Genomic DNA, 21,196 nt, shown 5'->3' with positions numbered 1-21,196 from the left:
GTGGGTGCTTGGTTTTGGAACTTTGCATTATATTGAGAGGTTCCTTTGAGAGCCCAGAGTAGATGGTGTTAGAATAGTCTTAAGTGAGTCTTTACAAAGACTTTTGTGAACTCCATCTACTGGTTAGTTAATGCAGGTGAAAAGATCCTCAAGTTTGGGGACCGTTGCAAGTTGATATACTTGACCACCACATTCACATTGCTATGGGAAACCATGGTGTGCTCAGTGTTGAAGATTATCAGATGTCTTACTTTCTGTGTAGTGGATCGTGGTGTTAAGAGGGTTGTGGGTTTGAGGTTCCTCGAAGACCAATCCGATTGTTTTTGATGCTCCAATTATCTTGATTTATGTCTTGCTTCTGGCATTGAGTGATGGACACTACAATTCAGAGTGATGCGCAGAGGCTGCTTATGACATACGAATAATGGCTTTTAACTAAAGCCAGCGATACACGCATCATCTCTAACCTGTATATACTTCTTGTGCAATCTGACGTCACAGAGAAAAGATCGGGACAGAAAAGATGGGAGCAAGACCTGGGGTGGACACTCGCGCATAAAGACTAGGAAGAAATTTCTTATAAGGCATGACAGTGCGTAACATGGCAGGCGAAGCAGCCACTAAGACAGTTACATATTGGTATTTTACCCCTGCGAGATTACACAGCTGCAACCATAGTCGTACAGAGCACTACTGGTGAGGATGCGCACATTTGTAGACATTCCTGAAGCTAACTAGATATTGGGGTGCAGTCCTGAATGATTTTGACACACATCTAGACACACACCTCACACGCTTACCAGCCTGTGTCATACTAGGGCTCCCTAATCCCTAGAGATCTAGACTGGGGCAGCACATTATTTTTGCTCTAGGAGTTGTGCTTCAGGCGATACTCTGCCACTGGGGTGCGGCCAAAGTCCCCACACACATGACTTGGCTATATATTGATTGATTGATATAGAATATGAGTCTTTCACATGTTGGATATGAAGAAACTGATTCTTATGACGACCAATAATCCAACAGCTTACCTCAACTTTTTGCGGTTACTGTGTCTGACAGCCGTGGTTGATGGCACAAACATGGCGATAGGCTTCCTAGGTCGAACATAGAGTAATTTTGGAGGAAAACCGCCCAGACCATGCTATCACAAACTGAGTACAATGGGAGTGGAGAGTTACAGGGAAGGGGTGGGGGTAGCTATGTGTTTCAAGACATTGTGTTTCATGGCATATCATGGCATGGTCTCCTTTGTTGGAGAGAGGCCAAAATGACACTGTTTTTTTTGTTGTGACTTATATTCTGGAAACCAATAAAACAGATTTAAACCTTAAAACAACTGTTGAGAGAATATTTCTTGAAGAATAAAGATGTTAATGCAAATAGAATCGCTACAATAGAAGAGTGATTGTGTTTCCTATTTGAGAAGTGGTTATCCAAATATTTGTCCTGCTGATAAAGATTTTAGATCTCTCACAAATAATCATTCTCTCAAAGTGAGCTTGATGGCCGAAGGTCTTGCCATTTGTTTTGGCGTCGGCACCGAATCCAATGTCATCTTTTGTGCTGGCTTAGTTTTTCAGTAAGTCTGTGTCAGACTGGTTTTGGACACGCTGAAACAAATGGCAAAGGTCTCCCTTTGGCCTTGTACTAGCCTTGCTCATGCTTTTGTTGAGGGCTTTCATGTGCAGAAGGTAAGTAGTGAGGCAGACTTGTTTAATTCTTAATCAGACTATGAAGGGCACCCACTTCTGGGTTTCAGTACTTCAGTGACTTTGCTTACTCCGAGGTTGTTCCTAGTTTTCTCTCAGCAATCTCTTCATAACATTTTTCTGTTTTTTGACGTACTTTTTAATAAACTTATTTTGCAGTCATACAAAAATTGTTACGTTTCACCTTGCTCAGCAGGTGTAAAAACAATTAACAATAGGCGAGATGTTCAGACAGTTGTTAGTAACATTATGTGCCGCTGATCGGTGTTAGATGAAATTGGTGTGTAAAGTCATCTTAGTTTGAGAGCAAAGCGTGGTATGCAGGGACGGAGTCAGAGACAATAGAGAGAAAAAAAATTCACGAGAAGAAAGAAGACCACTTGGTAAGCTCAGAAACTTAGTCAGTGTTAACAATAAGGAATGTACAAGGCATAGTAAATTGGTACATATGATGCAGTTTTGGGCAGGAGAGTATAAGGATGCAAAGGAACTGTAAGTAGGATTAATTGGGTTTATCATTGAATTGTGTGCAGCGAAGTGAAATTAGGTAAGGTGTGAGGGATGCCATTGGTATTAGCAGGTGCCTTGTTGATTTTTGAGGGTGAATAAAGAGAAGGGTCAGGAAATGTGGTCCATGCAATTGCGTCTAGGCCTTATGGGCGCCTTGGAGGTGTTGCTGTGCTCTGGCGTGTGATGGTCCTTGAGTGCTACTTTAAGTTGGGCAGTTAACATCGTTGGAGTTCAATTGAAAGTTTATAATCGGTTCATCCCATTCTAGGGGCAAGGTGCATTTGTGAAGGACCCTAGCTTCTTCCCGTCTAAGTGACGTACTTTCCGATTTAGCCCATGTGATTACAGTCTGTTTCCACATTGGAATTGATGGGGGCATACTAGTCTTCCAAATGGCACGCTATTGCGTTCTTAGCCAGTAAAAGGGCCAGATCCATGAATCTGGCCAAAGCATTGTTTTTTGAGCATTTGAATAAGCCTAGCACACTGGTGTCGCAAAAAATAAGACTATTGTACTCCAAGATTTGGCTTAAATGTTCTATGACTGTGATAAAAAGTGGGAAACTTCTGTACATTCCCATAGCATAATTTGTATGTACTCATCCTGTAACTATTATCAGGGGCATTGCATATTTTCTCCGGGGAGGAGGACATTCATGTTTGCCAGGGTAGGTATGCTCTGTACATGTATGACTGTATCTGTTTGAATCTAGCGTTTCTCATCACTGTAAAAGGGTAAGCTAGCACAAGGACCAATTCCCTATCATTGAGTCTCATGCCTATGTCAGCTTCCCGCAGGATTTCTTTCTTTTAAGGTGCTGTTTGTTCTTATTGCCTGTTTTTGTGTAGGTGGGTAGGTGTGGAGCTGACATGAGATGATGTTGTGTAATGATTTTAAAATATGTGCCATACTTATAGAGCTACCAGTGTGAGGTTTTGTATGATGCTAGTAGATTACGTGGTTCAGTGCTGAGGTGAAGATATTCCTTTCCACAGAGTCATGGTTACATGGTGCAATATCCTCTGAGTCTCCCTACACTGCATGTTTGCTTGGGTGTCCTTTTGTTTGCTTGGTCAATTTAGAATAGGTTTATGGTTCGAGTCATGTTCAGTTGCCTTATGGCTCTGTGTCCATGCTTTTTGGGCTACTGGTTTGGGTGTTCCACCTTACTACCCTCTGCCTGGTAGTGTTGCTATGTAGACGTCTTAAGTTGTCAGCTGCATGTTTTCAGTTTCCATCTATTGTGGGGAAAGGATTGTACGAGTTGGCACAGATTTGTTTCTTCTGCTTATTCAAGGGTTCATTTTCACAAGATTCATTTGGTTGATTCTGAAGAGGAATTTTTGGGTCGACGCAAACAATTTTCCTATACATTATATGACTAAAAACCCTGCAAATGTTATGGTTTATGAAAGAAACTTCTAACGGGAGTGCACTTATCAATTTCTTTGTATTGCTTTTTTCGGAAATGTCGAGTGTACTGTACTGTGGCTAGTCTGTTTTCTGCTATTGAAAAGCACCCTTAGCCAGGGTGTGCATTTGTCTGTTGCAAGGATGTTGTGCTCTTCCTTGTCAATCCTGGTCTTCACCCTGGGCTTTTAGGGATGGTTGCCTACATGGGTCTGAATGGCACAGTTCTTGATTAAGTTTTCCCTTAGCCCATCCTCCTCAGTATTTGTTTTGGTATTAATTCACATGGGGCCAGATGTATCAAAGGGTTTTGCCCATTCTGTGTCTATGGGGAAATGCGTTGATACATATGGCCCATGGTGAGTAATCTGCACGTAAGTGTTTCTGATGGATATTCAGTCTACCTGTCGATTATTCACACGCCCGCCTCCTCATAATGAAGTGTTTTGTTGTATTCTGCATTGCATGACTGTCCCTCATCAGTATCACCCCCTACTACCAACGGGGTGAAAAAAGGTTGGCAACTTATGTCTGAGCGCCAGGCTGATGGCATTTACTTTTCAATGACACAACATCTTGGGATACTCAGGCATCTAGTGGAACGTGTAGCACCACCTACTGATGCAGGAGAGCCTTTTCATTTTTTTCTGGATCCTCTCTGGTGCATTGGGAGAGTTATGAAGTGAGAAATCTGTAGGTCAAGTATCCACCAGAAACCTCACACTAGAATTCTAAGTAACGTATTCTTTAATCACAACTTGATTCATTATGGTGCCTTTCATTAGTGGCCAAATCCGAGAGATCCCCTTTGGAAACATTGAATGTTATGGACTTTCAGCTTCCTCTTATTCCACCTGTTGAGCTGTTTGTTCATCCTTATTTTTTTAAATTGAAAATAAATTATTTAGGATGCGAAACATCCTGTTCTGGGTAAACTTAAGTATGCTTTTGCAGCACATTTGTTGGATTTGAGCAGCTGCGGCTCCTCTTTAAAAAAAAAAAAATGGAATTTGTTCCTGTAACAGCATTTTCATGTGAGGGTGGGTGGCAAGAGTACAGTAGGCTGGGGTTTCTTCTGAAATGCCATATGGCACTCATCATAAGTTCTTCTTGTTTTTTTCTTTTTGCATCATAATATATCTGAATACAAAAGAAGTTGCTAAAATAAATATTGTATTTGTCACAAATATATTTGTGTCAGGCAAAGAGCCCCCAGGTATACTTTCTGGGATGCGTATTCTCAAGCAAATCTGCACTAGGTTTAGCGAGTAGGTAGTAGAGCTAAGGAAATGGAAAATAATGGAATATGTGTACTATGGTAACAAAACAAGGTTGTACATGTCACCAAAAATGTACCTATAGATCATTCTGACTGACATCGATACTGGCATCTATGCATCACCACATCATTCAACGTGCTGATATCAGATGGAAGATAAGAAATAATGACGAATAGGAAACACAAATGATGAACCCCACTCTAGCAGGCATATGTATTTGTCAACGCACAGCGCCAGTATTGAGAATTAACAGCTGACATATCTATGATTGGCAATAAGTTGGCAGGTTGACAAATGATTTGTACCCCAAATTAGCTGGAAAAACATAAGGGGCCCACAAGAATAATAATAGGAATCTCCATGTGACAACAATTTGTGAACTCACAAGAATGTAACTCATGACTGAGATTATTTTGCTAATTTCAAATTCACCATAATAATAAGGAAAGAAACCTCTATGATACATGATATACATACCCACCCCTGCTGTAATTAAACCAGATGTAGGATCACAGTTCCCACCACCCCTATACCATCTCCAGACGGGTACTGGTTGTTGGGCACTCAATATCATCAGTGAAAACTTTGTGATTTCCCCTTCTGATTCCAGGAAAGATTCCCAAATCCTGTTGACCACGTCCAGTATATCATTTACTGTGTAGGTCATCCTCTTGCATAACGCAGTCCTATGCAATTCCAGTAGTCGCTCATTACCAGTATGTGTAGTTCCCTTTTCGCAGTGTCTGAGGATACTCAATTTAGCTGCTATTGCTATCTAAGTGTCCAACCACCTATGCATCCAACTACCTATGTATTTGAACATTCAATTCATCAAAATGTATTAGATCATACAGAAGTACTAAGTAGTAGGAAGGGTGTATTGTGATAGAGCTCATTTTATGAAGAGATGGCCATCCCCTGTTCTAATAAGAAGTAAGTGACGGACAGGCCGATAGGATATGATGCAAATCACAGTAATCTTTCATGCATCTCTAGCAATTAGCGTGAGCTAATTGTCTAGCTCTCTTCAGTTTTCGGGTAGACCAGTACCAATCGTAGAAGACTTTAAAGTATAGAATTATCAGCTTAGATTCTTGAAACAACCTGTCATGATCGTGTATTATAGCGGCCCAGTCTTCAGGGCCCAAGCAGTGTCTGGCATGTGAACCTTGCTGAGCAAAGCATGGGGCCCATGTGTAGTGATTTGAATATGGTCCCATATAACTCAATTACCATTCCTCTAAACTGACTCCAGGTGTGTAAGTATTTGTAGCACCGGTGAGTTAACAAAGTCATTTGGTGGAGTGTTAAGGGACTAACATAAGCAATATACTAATTGTTACTACCTTCATTGGTCAGTGAGAGCCCGAATTCTGAAAGGTATGAAATGACTTAATATGCGCGTCTTTGCATGTTGGCAATGTGGAAATAGCTCCAGCTATCTCCTCCTCTGTGTTTTCCCCACCAAGGAGTGTTAGGTCCTCATTTGACAGGGAAGGGAGTGCTGAAGGTTCGAGTAATGCATCAATTTGATAGATAGTTCCAGTACGTTCTTTGGTAAAGAGGGCCACATAGTAAGAGAAAACATGGTCCACTATATCTAAAGGGTGTGTCTTAAGTTCGCCATCCACCCCACGTGTGGCTGGAATGCTGGTCTGTAAATTCCTCCGGAGTAATTACGCTGCCAATAAGCTCCCTGCCTTCTCCCCTTGGTCATATCATCGCCAGCATAATCTAACCAAAGCCTTCTCGGCTGAGTATGTAAAGAAGACATTTAGCCCGAGTTTGTTGGCCTCTACCATGATGGTGGCGGGTTGTTCACATATTGTCTTCTAGGTCTCCGATTTCAACTTCTAGTATTTGTTGGTGTGCTCAATTTCTGTGCTTCGCTTTGGCTGCATTATGCATCAGTGTTCCTCACTAGTGACGCACATCCTTCATTATATGCTAGATAAGTACAGATGTGTTGTCTGAGCTGGTCTTGATCCTGGGGATACCTATAGGCCATTGCCTTCATGCGCCATTTGGTAGTCAGGGTGCTACAAATCCATGGTCGGATGCACTGGGGAGTGGTCAGTAATGCTACCCTCCAGGGTAATGCAATATAGAACATTTGACAGCAGACTTACTTGCAGTAGGTAATAGTCCATTCTAGATTGGGTGCCATGCAGGCAAGAAAAGAAGCTATACTCACTGTTTGAAGTGTGCCACTAACTCCAAACATTAAGCAATCCACAATAGCTCAACTGGTCTTGAATCAGAGCTCTATCTGCTTTATTTGGAGATTAGGACGCCTCGATCTGTCCAGGATTGGGTCCTGGGACAAATTCCATTCCTCTCCAGGGAACACAGGTGTTTTCTCTATGTCTATTGTCTGTCTGGCAAGCCACACCAGGTAATTTAGTTTATCCGTGTTAGGTGCATATATCGACCCAAGGACAATGGTACTGTCCATAATGCGCAGTTTAGCAGAAAACCATAGGGCCTCTGGGTCCGCCCAGGTTTTGTGAATCTTATGATGGGACCTTCTGCTTATGAGGATAGTCACTGCAAATTTTCGAAACAGCTGTGGTAGGAGGAGGTTGTTCTACTGCGACTGACTACTGTCCCAGTCCAGTCCCTCTTAAGCTTTTGTGATTGTACAGTAAAGAGAGCAATATCTGTGTGTTTGAACTTAGGTAATTAAGGATTGTCTTAGTATTCACATAACCTAACATCCCATTGACATTTGAAGTAATGATTGATAATGGCATTTTGGAGCAATCACCAACAAGGCAGGGGGCTGAGGGAAGTATATAGAGGAAAAAACATATATTTGTTTAATGGTGAGTAACATATTTGTGGCTGATGGGTGTACAACCAAGGGAGTGAAGTCCTATAGGTTGTCTGCTTATAAGGGAATGTGGGTCTGATCAGGGCAATAAGCAGATAAACCAATCTAGGCTGGTGTGATCTAAATTGAATTGTGCAAAGGAGATAAGGTAGTGGGAATCTCTGAAAATATTACAGAGTATTGGTAAAGTATAAACCTAAAACGGTAGTCCTGGACTAACCGCTATACCACTCAACACTGATCGAGGTCCTCACTCTGCGGATAAACACATAAGACTGAGAAGATAGAAATCAAAATGCAAGATTTGGAGGTGCATTAATGGGGGGTGTTGAGCCTATGATCTACATGTGATCTGCACATCGAAGCCTTAATGAGAACGGGAGAGAAGGGAAAGCGAGAATGGGTGCGATATGCAGATATGTGACAAACCTTTAATGTGTCAGTAGGTAGTCCCCTGTACTAAATATGTTACTTTGCATAATCCAAGTCTTAGGGGCCAAAATTATAGGCTGTTTACAGAACTCCGGAAGTTTGAGCTGATGTAGCCATAAAAAGAGAACCAATAGAGCAACAAGAATAAGCAACACCCTATAAGGAAGGTGTTTGCTTCTTCAAGTTCCACCACCACCAGTCTCAGGTGTAGTGGAGGGCTTCATTGGGGCAGAGGATTTGTCTCTGTGGTATGTTTTCACAGCTTGATGCAGGCTGCCCTGGCTGATTTGTGCATGGACGAACCATTCCCTTTCAGGTACTTCGAAGGAGGTCAATAATCTGTCCAAGCCAGACTCATCTCTGTTTCATGGGCAAGATGTGCAAGACCGTCAATGTCCATTGTTGATTTAAGTAGGCCATCCAGAAAAGACTCGGTTTAAGCTGGCTCAAAGACTTCTCTTGTCTTACCATCCATAGTAACTACCAACTACCATATATGCTGGGTCTAGTAATCCAAACTTTAGAACCCATTGTTGCAGTCTGGTGCCCAATGTGGGAAACTTCTTGCGTTTGACATTGGCATCCACATAATAATCCACTGAAAAGGATATGGAATGGCCCTCATATTGGAACCGGACCCTTATTCCATTTGACTGCTAGAAGGATCGCGCTCACATGATGGTGGCATAAAGCGCATCTAATAATGGGATTTCGCTTCTCACCTAGTGTGCTCTCTGAAATCCTAAGGGCTCTGCTAAGGAGATTTGAGAAGTCTAATTGTGTGGTCAGGAAGAATCTCATTATATCATCCTCTTCAGCTGCCTCCGAGACTCAATAAATGCAAAGGTTATCACGTTGGGTCCTATCTTCCATGTCATTGACATTATGGAGCAAGTATTCACTGTCTCACCCCCCCAATCGGATAATTGCACATAATTGTACTCCACCTCGTCGAACCTCTGAGCAGTGGAATGCACGTGCATCTGATGCACAGAAATATCTTGGTGTATGGATTTTACCTCTGACATTAAGGGTAAACATTTTATCATCAATAGCAGTCATTGTGGTACCGATGATAGAAAGTTCTTTTAGGATGGCATCCATTGTGTGATCTGAGGATCTTGCAGTCTGTGATTTTGGTATGGTTTTTGGGTGCCCTACTGCCTCCGAGAATAGGAGCTAGTGGACTTGTGTCTCAGGGACAGTCGTCATGTAGTTGAATTATTCAGCCACCGGCGTAGGAGTAAATCCAGAAAGTAAAATAAGGGCTGCCCTCTCATGATAATATCAACTCCAGGGTGAATGAAACATGGGAGGGACCATTGCGGCTACCATCACTGCAAAAAACAACCGTGTATGACCCATGAGCTCCTCAAGGACCCGAATGCCAGTAGGCCATACAACAGCTCAGCCTTTAAAGCAACCAGTACAAAACTTACGCAAGTAGGCCAAGTCAAAGTTCCAGGCTAATGAGTCTGAGTGCCCTGTGTAGTGTGGGTATTATGGCAATACCATGTACTTGTTAATGATGCATTTAATTTTAGTATTTCGCCCCCAGTAAATAAGGTATTCAATATGTGGCCAATAGACGCCAGGTCCGTGTACGGACCCTCTACGGCGTTTCTTGTGGTATAACCGATGGTGTTCTGTATGGACCACCTGCAGTGGCACGCCTGTGCACAGCCGGCAGGTTTCAGTTCAGTGAGCCGCATGATTTGATGGTATAACTGCTCCGCCACACCCTTTGGTCATTGATGGTCTGTTCCACAGGTGTATGCCATCGAGCCAGACAACAAGGCTGGTACTCTGGTTGGGGCAATGACCCCATAAACACATTTTTGGGAAAAGAGGAGACCCCCCCGAGGGGGGGGCACTTACAGGACAGGAGGTTAGGCACTGCCCCAATAAGTACTTCTGTTGATATGAAGGGTGGTTTCGGTTGACCCATGTGTCCTGGGATGTTTATATGGTTCCAGATCTATCTTCCAAATAGAGCTGAACCAGTCTTGCCCATCTACATTAGCAAATTAGAGCAGTCACACATGATGCATGAGCAAAGAGACATATGTTCACATAGTCTAGCTATGAAGACTAGAATGGTATGGTGTCCTGCCTGTTATTTTTATGGTTAATTTGTGGGTGCATATTTGGGTTTAAAAAGTATGATTCCTGAGAGATAACTTGTACTGTTATGCTGTGATCTCGACTCAGATGCAATTGTGAATGATTTGGTGAGCTGATGTTTCCAGAAGGCCAAATCGAGGAGGATTAGGATATTGTTTTTGACAACAGATAAGGTAGTCATTGCGATCAACAACCAGCACAATATCAGTGTGTTAAACTATGTCCGGGAGGATGCATTTTCAGACAAATCACTGATTATGCGAATACTTCCAATTTGTATTTGTTGTATGTAAATTTATTTCGTATGGTTGTCCTGAAAATCTGACATGAAACCAGCGCTGGTTGACTTGCATTCTGCTCCATTGCTTCAGATGGTCTGGAGCCTGTCTGTCTATCAAGAAGCATATCCTTTGATTTCATGTATTCCTACAGGTATTCCCTTTCTAAAATCTTCCCTGGCAGTAGCATGTTCTAGATTATGTAGTAGATAGTTAGAACCTAGAGTTTGAAGTACCCATTTTCTTGAGGGGAGATCCTATCCTCTTTTTCAGGAAGTGGGGTGGACTGTTTGTCTGTGAAGTGGAGAAGTAAGTAGTTTGGTGCTGCTAGTCCAGAGTTTTGGCACTGCGTGGAGTCTAGTAGCAGTTTACAGGCCTAGACTTTGGTGTGATCTCCGTGTGCTCAGATCTGATGCATCTGTTGGAAGCCATCTGAACAGTAGTGTTACGGAGGAGGTGGGATTTTGTCAGAAAGAGAGGATGATGATCAGTTGTTTGTTATTACTACACGTTTTTCTAATTATAATATAAAAAGAAGTCCTACAAGCCTTAAGGTTGCAGTATCTATTGCTGCGCATGTCTTCTTTTTTCTTAATTTTATTTTTTTTCACTTTTTCAAGAGCTGCATGATGGACGTGTCATCAAAGGAAAGGAGACTCGAAGATCAATTCTAGTGCCATGGATAGCTCAATTCTTAATGAACTCAAGAGACTATCCAAGATCCTTTAAGTTTCTCCAGTAATGTTAAGCCTCAATCATCCTATAATTGAAGTTCATATTTTTTCTAAATAGTTGTGTCTGATATTTTTGGAATATGTAAACATAAAAATGAAAAACATTTTGAGTTGGATGTCTTGTCCAGGTCGCCTTTTCTCCATTGTGTTGTAAATGCTCTGTATTAAGTGACCTGGTAAGGATGCAATGGTCCCTGAAGCAATAAAGGACAATGCCAGTCTACCTCCTGGTTGGATATAAGGGCAGCTGTAATATTGGAATGCAGTTTGCCCTTCACACCCTTTATTAATAGCAACGTTCGTGGACTTGCCACTAAGGTGACTGGTTCATGTTCTGGCGCTGTGGTGAGTGACTCTTGCATTGCTGCACTAGACTATCAAATCTCACCGGAAATGCTCAGTGCGGACACACACGCAGATTGTGTTCTTCGCAGTGAGGACCACCCCTCCCTCTCCACAGCACTGCGATGTGAAGTGTATCTCCATTCTCAACGCAACTACAATTATTCACCAAGTGACTGTCCTGCTGGCTTAGTCGACGTTTGTCACAGCTTCAATGCATGCCACTGTATTTATTCTGTTCCAGCCTGTGAATTATTTTTTACATGCTTCGCTCTTTAGTTGGGTTACGAAGCGCGCCAGCATTGCTTTACAATTAATTATAGCCCCTTGTTATCCACGGTTGCCCAAGAACAAACAGCGAAGAGCTGTATTGTGATTTCTTGTCACGCTGTCCATTTCTCTAACGGTGATTGCAGCGCGTGTATCTTTATACTGCATAGTTTGCCTTAAAGCATGTAAATATCTTTAGCAATTGACAATTTGACGTGTTCCTCCGCTATTAACCATACGCTCTATTGCCCATGCATTTCATTTTATGCTCAGGAAATTACGAAACGTAGGTATTGTGCATGTTTTAAAATGATTTAATTCGGTAAAAGCCTCCCCGTGACATGTTTTTGTCTCGGAAATCCTCCTGCTTTACGAGTGTAGTACGAGGGGAGGGTTGCGCGTGGAGGGGGAGGGGACATGGTCTCCGGCTGGCACGCTGATATCAAAGCGAATGTGCTTCTGGACATAGGTTTTAGCATTCATTGGTTGTCTGAAGAAAGCCATTTCAAGAGTGGATTGGACAAGGAGCTGCGTCAATTTTGTGCCCGTCTCCAAGGCACTGATGATGCTGCCTTCACAGGCTGCCGAACGTCACGGCTCCATCATCCAGTGGGGTGTGGGCTTTTTATCATTCCTCTGTCTCGAGCTCCCTGTTCAATTCTCATATTTGTCTGCAACTGCATTTCTTAATCCGTTTAATACCAGATGCTAACAGCATGATCTTTTGCAATCACCTAGGTGAATACAAGAAGGACGAACTCCTGGAAGCTGCTAGGTGAGTGCTTGTGTCTTTGAATACAAAGGGTTTGAGAAAGCACGGGGGTGGAGGGATGCCGATGGGCTGTCAGTTCTAATTGACTGCCTGTATTTTGCTTTCGGTCCATTGCCAGACGGCTTCTGGGACTCGCATTATTCTCGCCTTTGTGGTCCGCTGAGGACAGAGCTTTGTCGCTGCTGAAACGGCGCACCAATATGGTGGTTAGGAGGTTAACGCCTGAGAGCACGTTGTCTGTCTTTCCTTTTCTCTGTACTTAACCCTTAATGTATAGAGACTACCAACGCACATCTTGTCCTCAGAGGCCATAGCAGAGTTTAAAGGAATAACACGAAAAGCCTTATGTGGTTTCGTTAGTGGGTGCTTTTCAAATAATAGCGCGCTGAACGCCTTTTGCTTTTAGGTGTGTGTCATGGTTTGATGTTAATGGCCGATGATGTGCAACCCTGTAGTATCCTGCGCACACATTGAATGCATTAATAATCGCATGCATATTCAGATGAAGGCAGCATTCAGGAAATGGCTCTGTGCGCAGGGAGAAGCGGATAGTAGGGGAGAGGAGGGGAGTGTAAGATATTTAAAGGTACAGGCTTGCCTTGGCAGGTTTAAGTATCCATAGCAGCATGTACCGAGAGAAAGAAAAATGCATCTTAAAGGCACCGCAGGAGAATTGTGAACTGCCCAATCGTGTAGCTTGTTTTCTGTTGTCGCATGAATGTTAATATAAGGCTTTTATTAAAAAATGTAAACGCTTGAAAAATGTCCTGATTGAAATGTATTTGTTGCTTCCCACATTTTGCAGGAGTGGGAATGAGGAGAAGCTCATGGCTTTGCTGACGCCTTTAAATGTAAACTGCCATGCAAGTGATGGGCGAAAGGTAAGCCATTCTTACGTTTCACAAAATTGCTGGCTAGTATGTCATTTTTTTCAGCACAATTGTATTGTATCATGGAATTTGCACATGGCTCAATAACCCTATGTTGGTTTCCAAAGCACCTGCCTGGCCAGTTAGCCGTACTAGACTGAATGTAAGGATGTTGTATTATGCCTGAGACTTTCTGGGAAGCATTTTGGTGACATGCCTTAGTGACCAGAGAGGCGCTCTTACTTTTTTGGAAGTGCAGCGTTTAACGGTGTGGTGGATGAAAACAGTTTGAGCTAGCCCTGCAGGTTTATGTAGGCTGGCGTCTAAGAATATCTCTGCGGATTATGATCCTGGTTATATGTAGTTTCTTCCTTTCATAACCTTTTGAGTGGTTCACAGCAGAAGGATGCCACCTTGTCTTATGTTGTTGGCAATGGCCACAGCTGTGGAAGGGGGGGGGGGAATCTGCCAGGATGCATTGTGTTAGTCTTCCTCCTTACGTTGGCATTGAGTAAGGGATGATCAGTTTGGAGCCTGACCTGCAGGGGGGGGGTTAGTGTTCCAGTTCACCTGCTGTGTATAGTAGTAGACTTCTTCACCTATGGGTGCCTGCTCATCCTGCAACATTGACTTAGTTCGAGTGGACTCATAATTCGTTAAATTGTCACAACAGTCATGTCATATAGGGTGTGGGCTAAGACCCAGTTACATTTAGGTTGCATGCCTTACAGACAGTGGCTTAGATTGGGATTGATGTGACCGATTTAATAGGGGAGTGTAATTTATATGCAGCCTGGTAAAATTCGACTTCTTTACAGGATACTTTCCTGTGGGTGAATCAGAGGAAATTCAAGGGAGCATTATTATATCTTGGGTTTGGCAGGACATTACTTTGTTTGCCTTCTCTTTATTTTGACTACTTGTCTGCGTTAGTGCTTTAAAATGGCGTCCAAGGTGTCCATATGCTCTGAGAGAGCTTTAGTTCTCAGTGCCGCTATTGCAGTAGTGTGGAAGGTTATCTCTGAAACAGCCAGGCTTTTACTTCCTTTCTGAAGTCCAGTCTTGTATATTTCGTATTTTGACAGTCAGCGAGCAACATAGCCTTGTAACCTGCACTGAGAATGCAAATATGCCTTAGATTTCTTTTTGTAGCAGGGTATAATAATTCTTGGAGCTAGTCTGGAGTGTAGTGTTCCGTTTTGTGAATATCATTTGAACGTTAGTTGGAGATGCATTGGAACTTTTTCTTGGGTAGCTTTGTGAATGATGCAGAGAGCTTTGAACTTCAACCGTTTCTCAATAGATATCCAGTGGAGAGCTTGTAAGAATGCTATTTTGTGCTCCTTGGGAAGTAGTTGAAAAAACCTTGCAGCAGTGTTCTAAATCTGTTGTAGTTTTCATATTAGGAAACAAGGGGCACCAAGGTACAAGCTATATCAGGAATACTCGGAGTACGGCCCAGGGGCCACTTGCGCCTCCCCTGACCTATTTGTGCGCTCCCCCTGACCTATATGTGCGCTCCCCCTGACCTATATGTGCGCTCCCTCCCTCTGACCTATACGTGCGCTCCCTCCCTCTGACCTATACGTGCGCTCCCTCCCTCTGACCTATACGTGCGCTCCCTCCCTCTGACCTATACGTGTGCTCCCTCCCTCTGACCTATACGTGTGCTCCCTCCCTCTGACCTATACGTGTGCTCCCTCTGACCTATACGTGCGCTCCCGCTGACCTATACGTGCGCTGACCATGTGCTCCCCCTGACCTATACGTGTGCTCCCCTGACCTATACGTGTGCTCCCTCTGACCTATACGTGTGCTCCCTCTGACCTATACGTGCGCTCCCCCTGACCTATATGTGCACTCCCTCTAACCTATATGTGCGCTCCCCCTGACCTATACGTGCGCTCCCCTGACCTATACGTACACTCCCTTGCACTCCCCCGACCTGTAGGTGCGCTCCCCCTGACCTGTAGGTGCGCTCCCCCTGACCTGTAGGTGCGCTCCCCCTGACCTGTAGGTGCGCTCCCCTGACCTGTATGTGCGCTCCCCCTGACCTGTACGTGCGCTCCCCCTGACCTGTACGTGCGCTCCCCCTGACCTATATGTGAGCTCCCCCTGACCTATATGTGAGCTCCCCCTGACCTATACGTGTGCTCCCGACCTATATGTGCGCTCCCCCGACCTATACGTGCGCTCCCCCGACCTATACGTGCGCTCCCCCGACCTATACGTGCGCTCCCTCAACCTATACGTGCGCTCCCCCGACCTATACGTGTGCTCCCCCTGACTTATACGTGCGCTCCCTTTGACCTATCCGTGCGCTCCCTTTGACCTATCCGTGCGCTCCCCCTGACCTATACGTGCGCTCCCCCTGATCTATACGTGCGCTCCCCCTGATCTATACGTGCGCTCCCCCTGATCTATACGTGCGCTCCCCCTGATCTATACGTGCGCTCCCTCTGACCTATACGTGCGCTCCCTCTGACCTATACGTGTGCTCCCTCTGACCTATACGTGCGCTCCCTCTGACCTATACATATGCTCCCCCTGACCTTTACGTGCGCTCCCCCTGACCTATACGTGCACCCCTGACCTACACTGCACCCCCCCTGACCTATACATGAGTCCCCCTGGTGAATAGCAGCGCTGGGCTTCTGTGTCCCTGATAGACCACTAACCTGTAGAAAGCAAACATTTGTTTATATATGATAACAAAAATAAAGGAAAATAAGCAAATAAGGGGTCCTGTACCCCTTATCTTGAGGAACACATTCATTTTGAAAGACTTGTGCAACAAACATAAAAATGTTAATTTTTTTGTATTTTGAAGACCGTTTATTTCATGAGAAGGCAGAAGCATTTCACCTTAACCCCTTCAGCGCTGCGCGGATTTCCGCGCGGTGCTGAAGGTTCTGAGCGCGGGCGGGGCCATGACGGAGCGGTTCCGTCATGCGCACAGCGCAACCGACGCTCATGACGGAACCGCTCCGTCATGAGCGTCGAAGGGGTTAATACATCAGATTAAATCACGGCAATAAAAGGCATTTGTTCTAAGTGATGGTTTTCAAACATGGACTTAGAAACATTCATGCCTTCTCCCGCCACGACAACAATGCCATTAGTGAACCAAGAGGCAAGTCCATTTGTCATGTGTACCCTCTAGGTAGCCATGGTTGTTTTTATATTTGGAACACCATTATATTTTATCCAATCAAACACAAGATAAGGGTTTGTACAGCGTAAACCCTGAACTCGCGCAATGTAGAATAAGGAGGCAAATTTAAATAAAATTATTGCCTCGGATCACACAGTTTGGTCAAGTGAGGAAGCCGGGATTGATCCCAGGTTTTCTGGTTTCACATGGTGCCATTCAGCCACTAGATGGAGATTTCTTTCCGCTCGCGTCTTACATCAAAAGTTAATGCTTTGTCTTTCATTTTTGGCATTTGATGTAAAGGTGTGGGTGGCAGACTGAAGCCACTCTAAAGCCCTATTCCTTTTGGGCTCAAGGATCCAAGAGAATCTGCAGCCGAGAAAGAGCTAAGCCTTGGGGTCTAGCTTGGCTCAAGCCTTCTGTGGCTCGTCTAGTCCTATCACATATTTGCAATTAAGGAGACAAATTCATAGGAAGGCTTTGATTTGAGCCTCAAAATAACACTGCGACTCACCATGTACATGCTTTGCTTCTTCTACACCCACCTTACACCACCCCGATCCTTGCTCTGCTGGCATCAGTGCTGCCCTCGGTCATGCCACAGACAATACTTTGTGGACCCTGGGAAAATGTTTGCAAGTACCCATTGGCTATATGCAGTCAGTCGTAGAATTTACGTTGGAGAGAAAGGCTTCAAGCTTCTGAAGGCACTCGAGTACGCCCGAGTGTTCTTATTGTGAAGAAAGTGTAACAAGGGTATGTGACAAAAAATGTACCTTAGCATGGACAGACCCCTTTATCAACATGTATTCCTATTACTGAAAAGCAACCATGACTGTTTGACAATAAGCAAGCCTATGTTTGAAAATAATGTTTTCAGGTAGAGCTACTCAATCATTCCTTCCATGCCATATTGAGATATGGAAACCACAAGCTATGCGCTCTGATGCTGTTGTACGTACTGTTTGGAAAACACCAACTAACGTATGTGATGACTACATGTCAAATGCCTTTATTTGTGTATTCTAAAGAAGTGTTTATAAAGTTGCATTTAAACCTTACATACATACATGTGTGCACACATGTAACCTTAAAAAGTGTGCCATGGGGCCACGAGTATGCTTTTCCATCAAGGGATCTCAGTGGTTATTGGTCATGTTCTCAGTGTTCTGATTGGCTGCCTGACTCGGGGCGAGAAGCATAAAAAAGTATATTTAGAAAACTATGTTTTATCACACTTAAAAACGTACAAAAAAACTTTAAAAAGTAAATCAGTCCACATATGAAGTGCTTTTAAGCGATGCAAATTGATTGGTGCATTTGAAAAGAACTGTTTTCAATGAGCAAAGCAATAGTTTGGAGTGTATTTGCTTAAAGTGATAACCTACCGCTGTGACAACTCGTAGATGTGGTTTTAAGTGTAGACATCAACGTGAACGCAGTCATTTTTAGGTCTCGCCTGACCCAGCGCATGCGCTGGTCTGGCGAGACTTATTGAGAGGGCTCCAAAAAGTGCTACCAGGCCAGCCTAGTGCTACAGTGCATGTGCGCGGGCGCGCGCGCCGCGCTTTACCGCGTTTACTTTCACTTTCGCGTCCGCTTTGATGTGTGATCACGATCACTTTAACTTTCGCGGCCGCACGGCCGCTTTGCATAGCCAATAGGTCTCGCTTTTGGGACCTTATAAGTATTTAGTTATGCAACCGTTGCATGGCTAAACACTTATAAGGCCCCAAATGCGAGACCTATTAGCTATGCCAATGCTTGTTTACTCTTTACTGTTAAGCCATACAAATGTAGGTCTCGCTCTACCTGCGGGAAAGTGGTGCATGGATTTTTCCACCCACTCCACGTAACTGGAATGAAAACATTACCGAATTAATGTAGTTCACATTATTCTTGTAGATTTCTTTAGTGTCATAAGGCCTGTTTTACTGCCAACCCTTTAGGTTATCTTCCGAGTGAACCCGTGTCTAATTCCCAATATCCAGGCCTTTTTAGGGGTGCATGCGTATCTGACATAAAGACAAAAAATGGGCCCCATGAAAATAAATTGTGTGGGCGCTTACGAGAAACCCCGGCCTGGCTTCACTCACAGATCTTGTTTGAAGGGGCAGATGACTGTTTGTACTGTTTTCTAAGTCATTCTCGACCAGACGATTTTAAAATCGTCGTTTATCTAACTCCTAGCACCTTATTGGTGACCGGTGTAGACCTAACGCTGTAGTACCATTCTATCGATCTGGGGTTCCTTATCAAAGTTAGATCCCCAAAGCATTGTGTAATTGTGCTCATATTGTGTCAAAAGCATTCCTCCCCTCCTCCCCCCACCTCCCCCCCAAAAAGAATTTAAAAATGTGTCATTCATTCCAGGACACCCAAGTTTAATTCTGCCTGCTCGTGATAGCAGCATTAAAAACTTTATATTCATCACTTTTTAGACGCTGTCATGGATTTATCATACTCAAGACAACTAGTTTCTGTGTCCATTCAGCAATATTGTCTCGCACATTCGCCAAGACCCACATTTCTTTCTATTTGGATAACTGTGGTAAATAATTTTCCTTTACCGGGACTGAATTTGATACAGAAACATAATAAAATAGCTCAGTAAAATGAGAGGCAGAATCCGTGGTATTAGAGGTTCGGAATGGGCTTTATTCCAATACTCGATTATAATCGGATGCTCCAAGTTCCATCACCACGGAGGTTCAGGAAGTGAAGTACATACATTATTGACATGAAATGGCTTTTATAGTACATATATTACAATGAAGCGAATACAGTAGGCGTAACAATTGATAAGGAAAATGACGAGTTGTCTGCGTAACCGAAAAATGGGTGTAATAAGGAGTAAAAAGGAACATAATTGGTTGTGATGTCATGTATAGGTGGATCTATAAGATAATACTTGGCATAGATGCGCGCGCAGCATTATGACGTGTGATTGACGTGTAACTAGGGGGTGAAGGGGACTTGACATTTAGCTCTACATGTGGAGACAAAAAGTCTGGGGGGTCAAGTCAACCTAATCCCAAATCATATCTAACATCCTATGTTTAAAGAACTATGTTATCCACAAAGGAAGGACTCTCGGACAGAATCTATTCTATACTGACTGTGCGTGAGTGTACAAGCGTCTAAGTGTCTACACTAAATGCGAGGGCAGGAATCTTCCATAGTAACAGGGCTATGAATTACTTGTATTAAGACAGAGAAGCCGGGCCCTTTGCTTGGTAGCTAGAAGAATGTTTACTTAAACTACTAGGCAGGAATGCATCGGCTGAGGGGGAAGCAGATAACTCGAAGGTGAAATACAGTTCTTGGCAGAGAATAGGCTGATGTCAGGCTGTGAGCCGCGCAGAGAATGGGACAAAGTTCATGGTCACAGATGCAGGCTCAGACTGGAGCTTTCAGAGGCAGAAGGCAAGAAGAGTTTTGATGACAGAATCAGGGCCTACTTGCCTGGACTGTAAAATGGCATAAGTGAACCATATAAAGGCGGTGGCCTTTCGTACTTAGGAAGGGAATATCCGGCCTATTCATGGCGGATCTGACAGAGGACATGTTGACGGTGGACGCACATGTATTTGCGTCTTCATAACTGGAACTGGAGGGAACATACATGTACTTGTGATTTATACATGAAACCGTTGGGGTCCAAGATAGGGGACATAACTGATCATGAAAATCCATATTTCCACATTCCCTCCTTGTCCCCTACTTGCCCATCAAGAGACATCAATCTTCATTAATCCATCGATTTGTTCATATAGCATCATTTGTTCTTCTTTCTTCTTCCGGGGTCTTGAATGAAATCTTGGTGGTGGAATACACGATGTGGCACACAGACCACAAATCGCTGGTCCACATTGCAGACATAGACAGCAACTGAATAGTATGAGGAGGCCAATGCCTATGAAGGATAGAACTCTCCATCCCCAGGCTGATATCACACTCCAAAACCAACTGGACCAAGTCCAGGTGCCTGGATTCTGGTGTATCTGGCTTACAATCTTGTGAAGGCGAGTTATAGCTTTATATACAGATGGCGAATTCTCTGGTATGAATACGCAGCAGCTTGATCCGATGACCCTACAAGCTCCGCCCCTATCAGCTAGGATGACGTCAAGGACAAGACGATTTTGAAGCACAACAATCCGCATAGCAGACTGCTCTTCTGTCAAATTGCCTAAGGCGGAAATAGTTTCATTCACTACTGCTTCAAGGGTTCTAGTTAATCTACGTATTAGTTTACTATTAGTAACAGTACCTATATAGGGAAAGATGCCTTTATTGAAATCTACATACTTGTCCCATGCCGTCTCAGTATAATCGACAATTGGGAGATCTCTCCGCTCTCTATTGTGTACTAAATGAATGTTTCTGTAATAATCAGGAGGAGCTAGGAAGACAGGTGGCAAAAGGAATGCAATGTAGCAGGTACCATCCCAATCTAGAGGTAGACGCATATA

At 43.7% G+C, this 21,196-nt stretch overlaps 1 protein-coding gene across 4 annotated transcripts in view; it reads left to right on the top strand.

The window, feature by feature from the left end:
- The window catches only part of LOC146866435 (poly [ADP-ribose] polymerase tankyrase-1), a 555,840-nt gene that overhangs the window by 90,242 nt on the left and 444,402 nt on the right, over window positions 1-21,196 (top strand). For all 4 annotated transcript variants that reach the window (XM_085636500.1, XM_085636501.1, XM_085636499.1 and 1 more), the window contains 2 exons: window positions 12,665-12,701; window positions 13,504-13,579. In XM_085636500.1, coding sequence (XP_085492626.1) covers window positions 12,665-12,701; window positions 13,504-13,579 — 113 coding nt within the window. The remainder of the gene's footprint in view (window positions 1-12,664; window positions 12,702-13,503; window positions 13,580-21,196) is intronic.

The sequence above is a fragment of the Triturus cristatus genome, chromosome 2_1 (assembly GCF_964204655.1).
Source record: "Triturus cristatus chromosome 2_1, aTriCri1.1, whole genome shotgun sequence".
Taxonomy (NCBI): Eukaryota; Metazoa; Chordata; class Amphibia; order Caudata; family Salamandridae; genus Triturus; species Triturus cristatus.
This window is presented reverse-complemented; position numbering and strand designations above follow the sequence as displayed.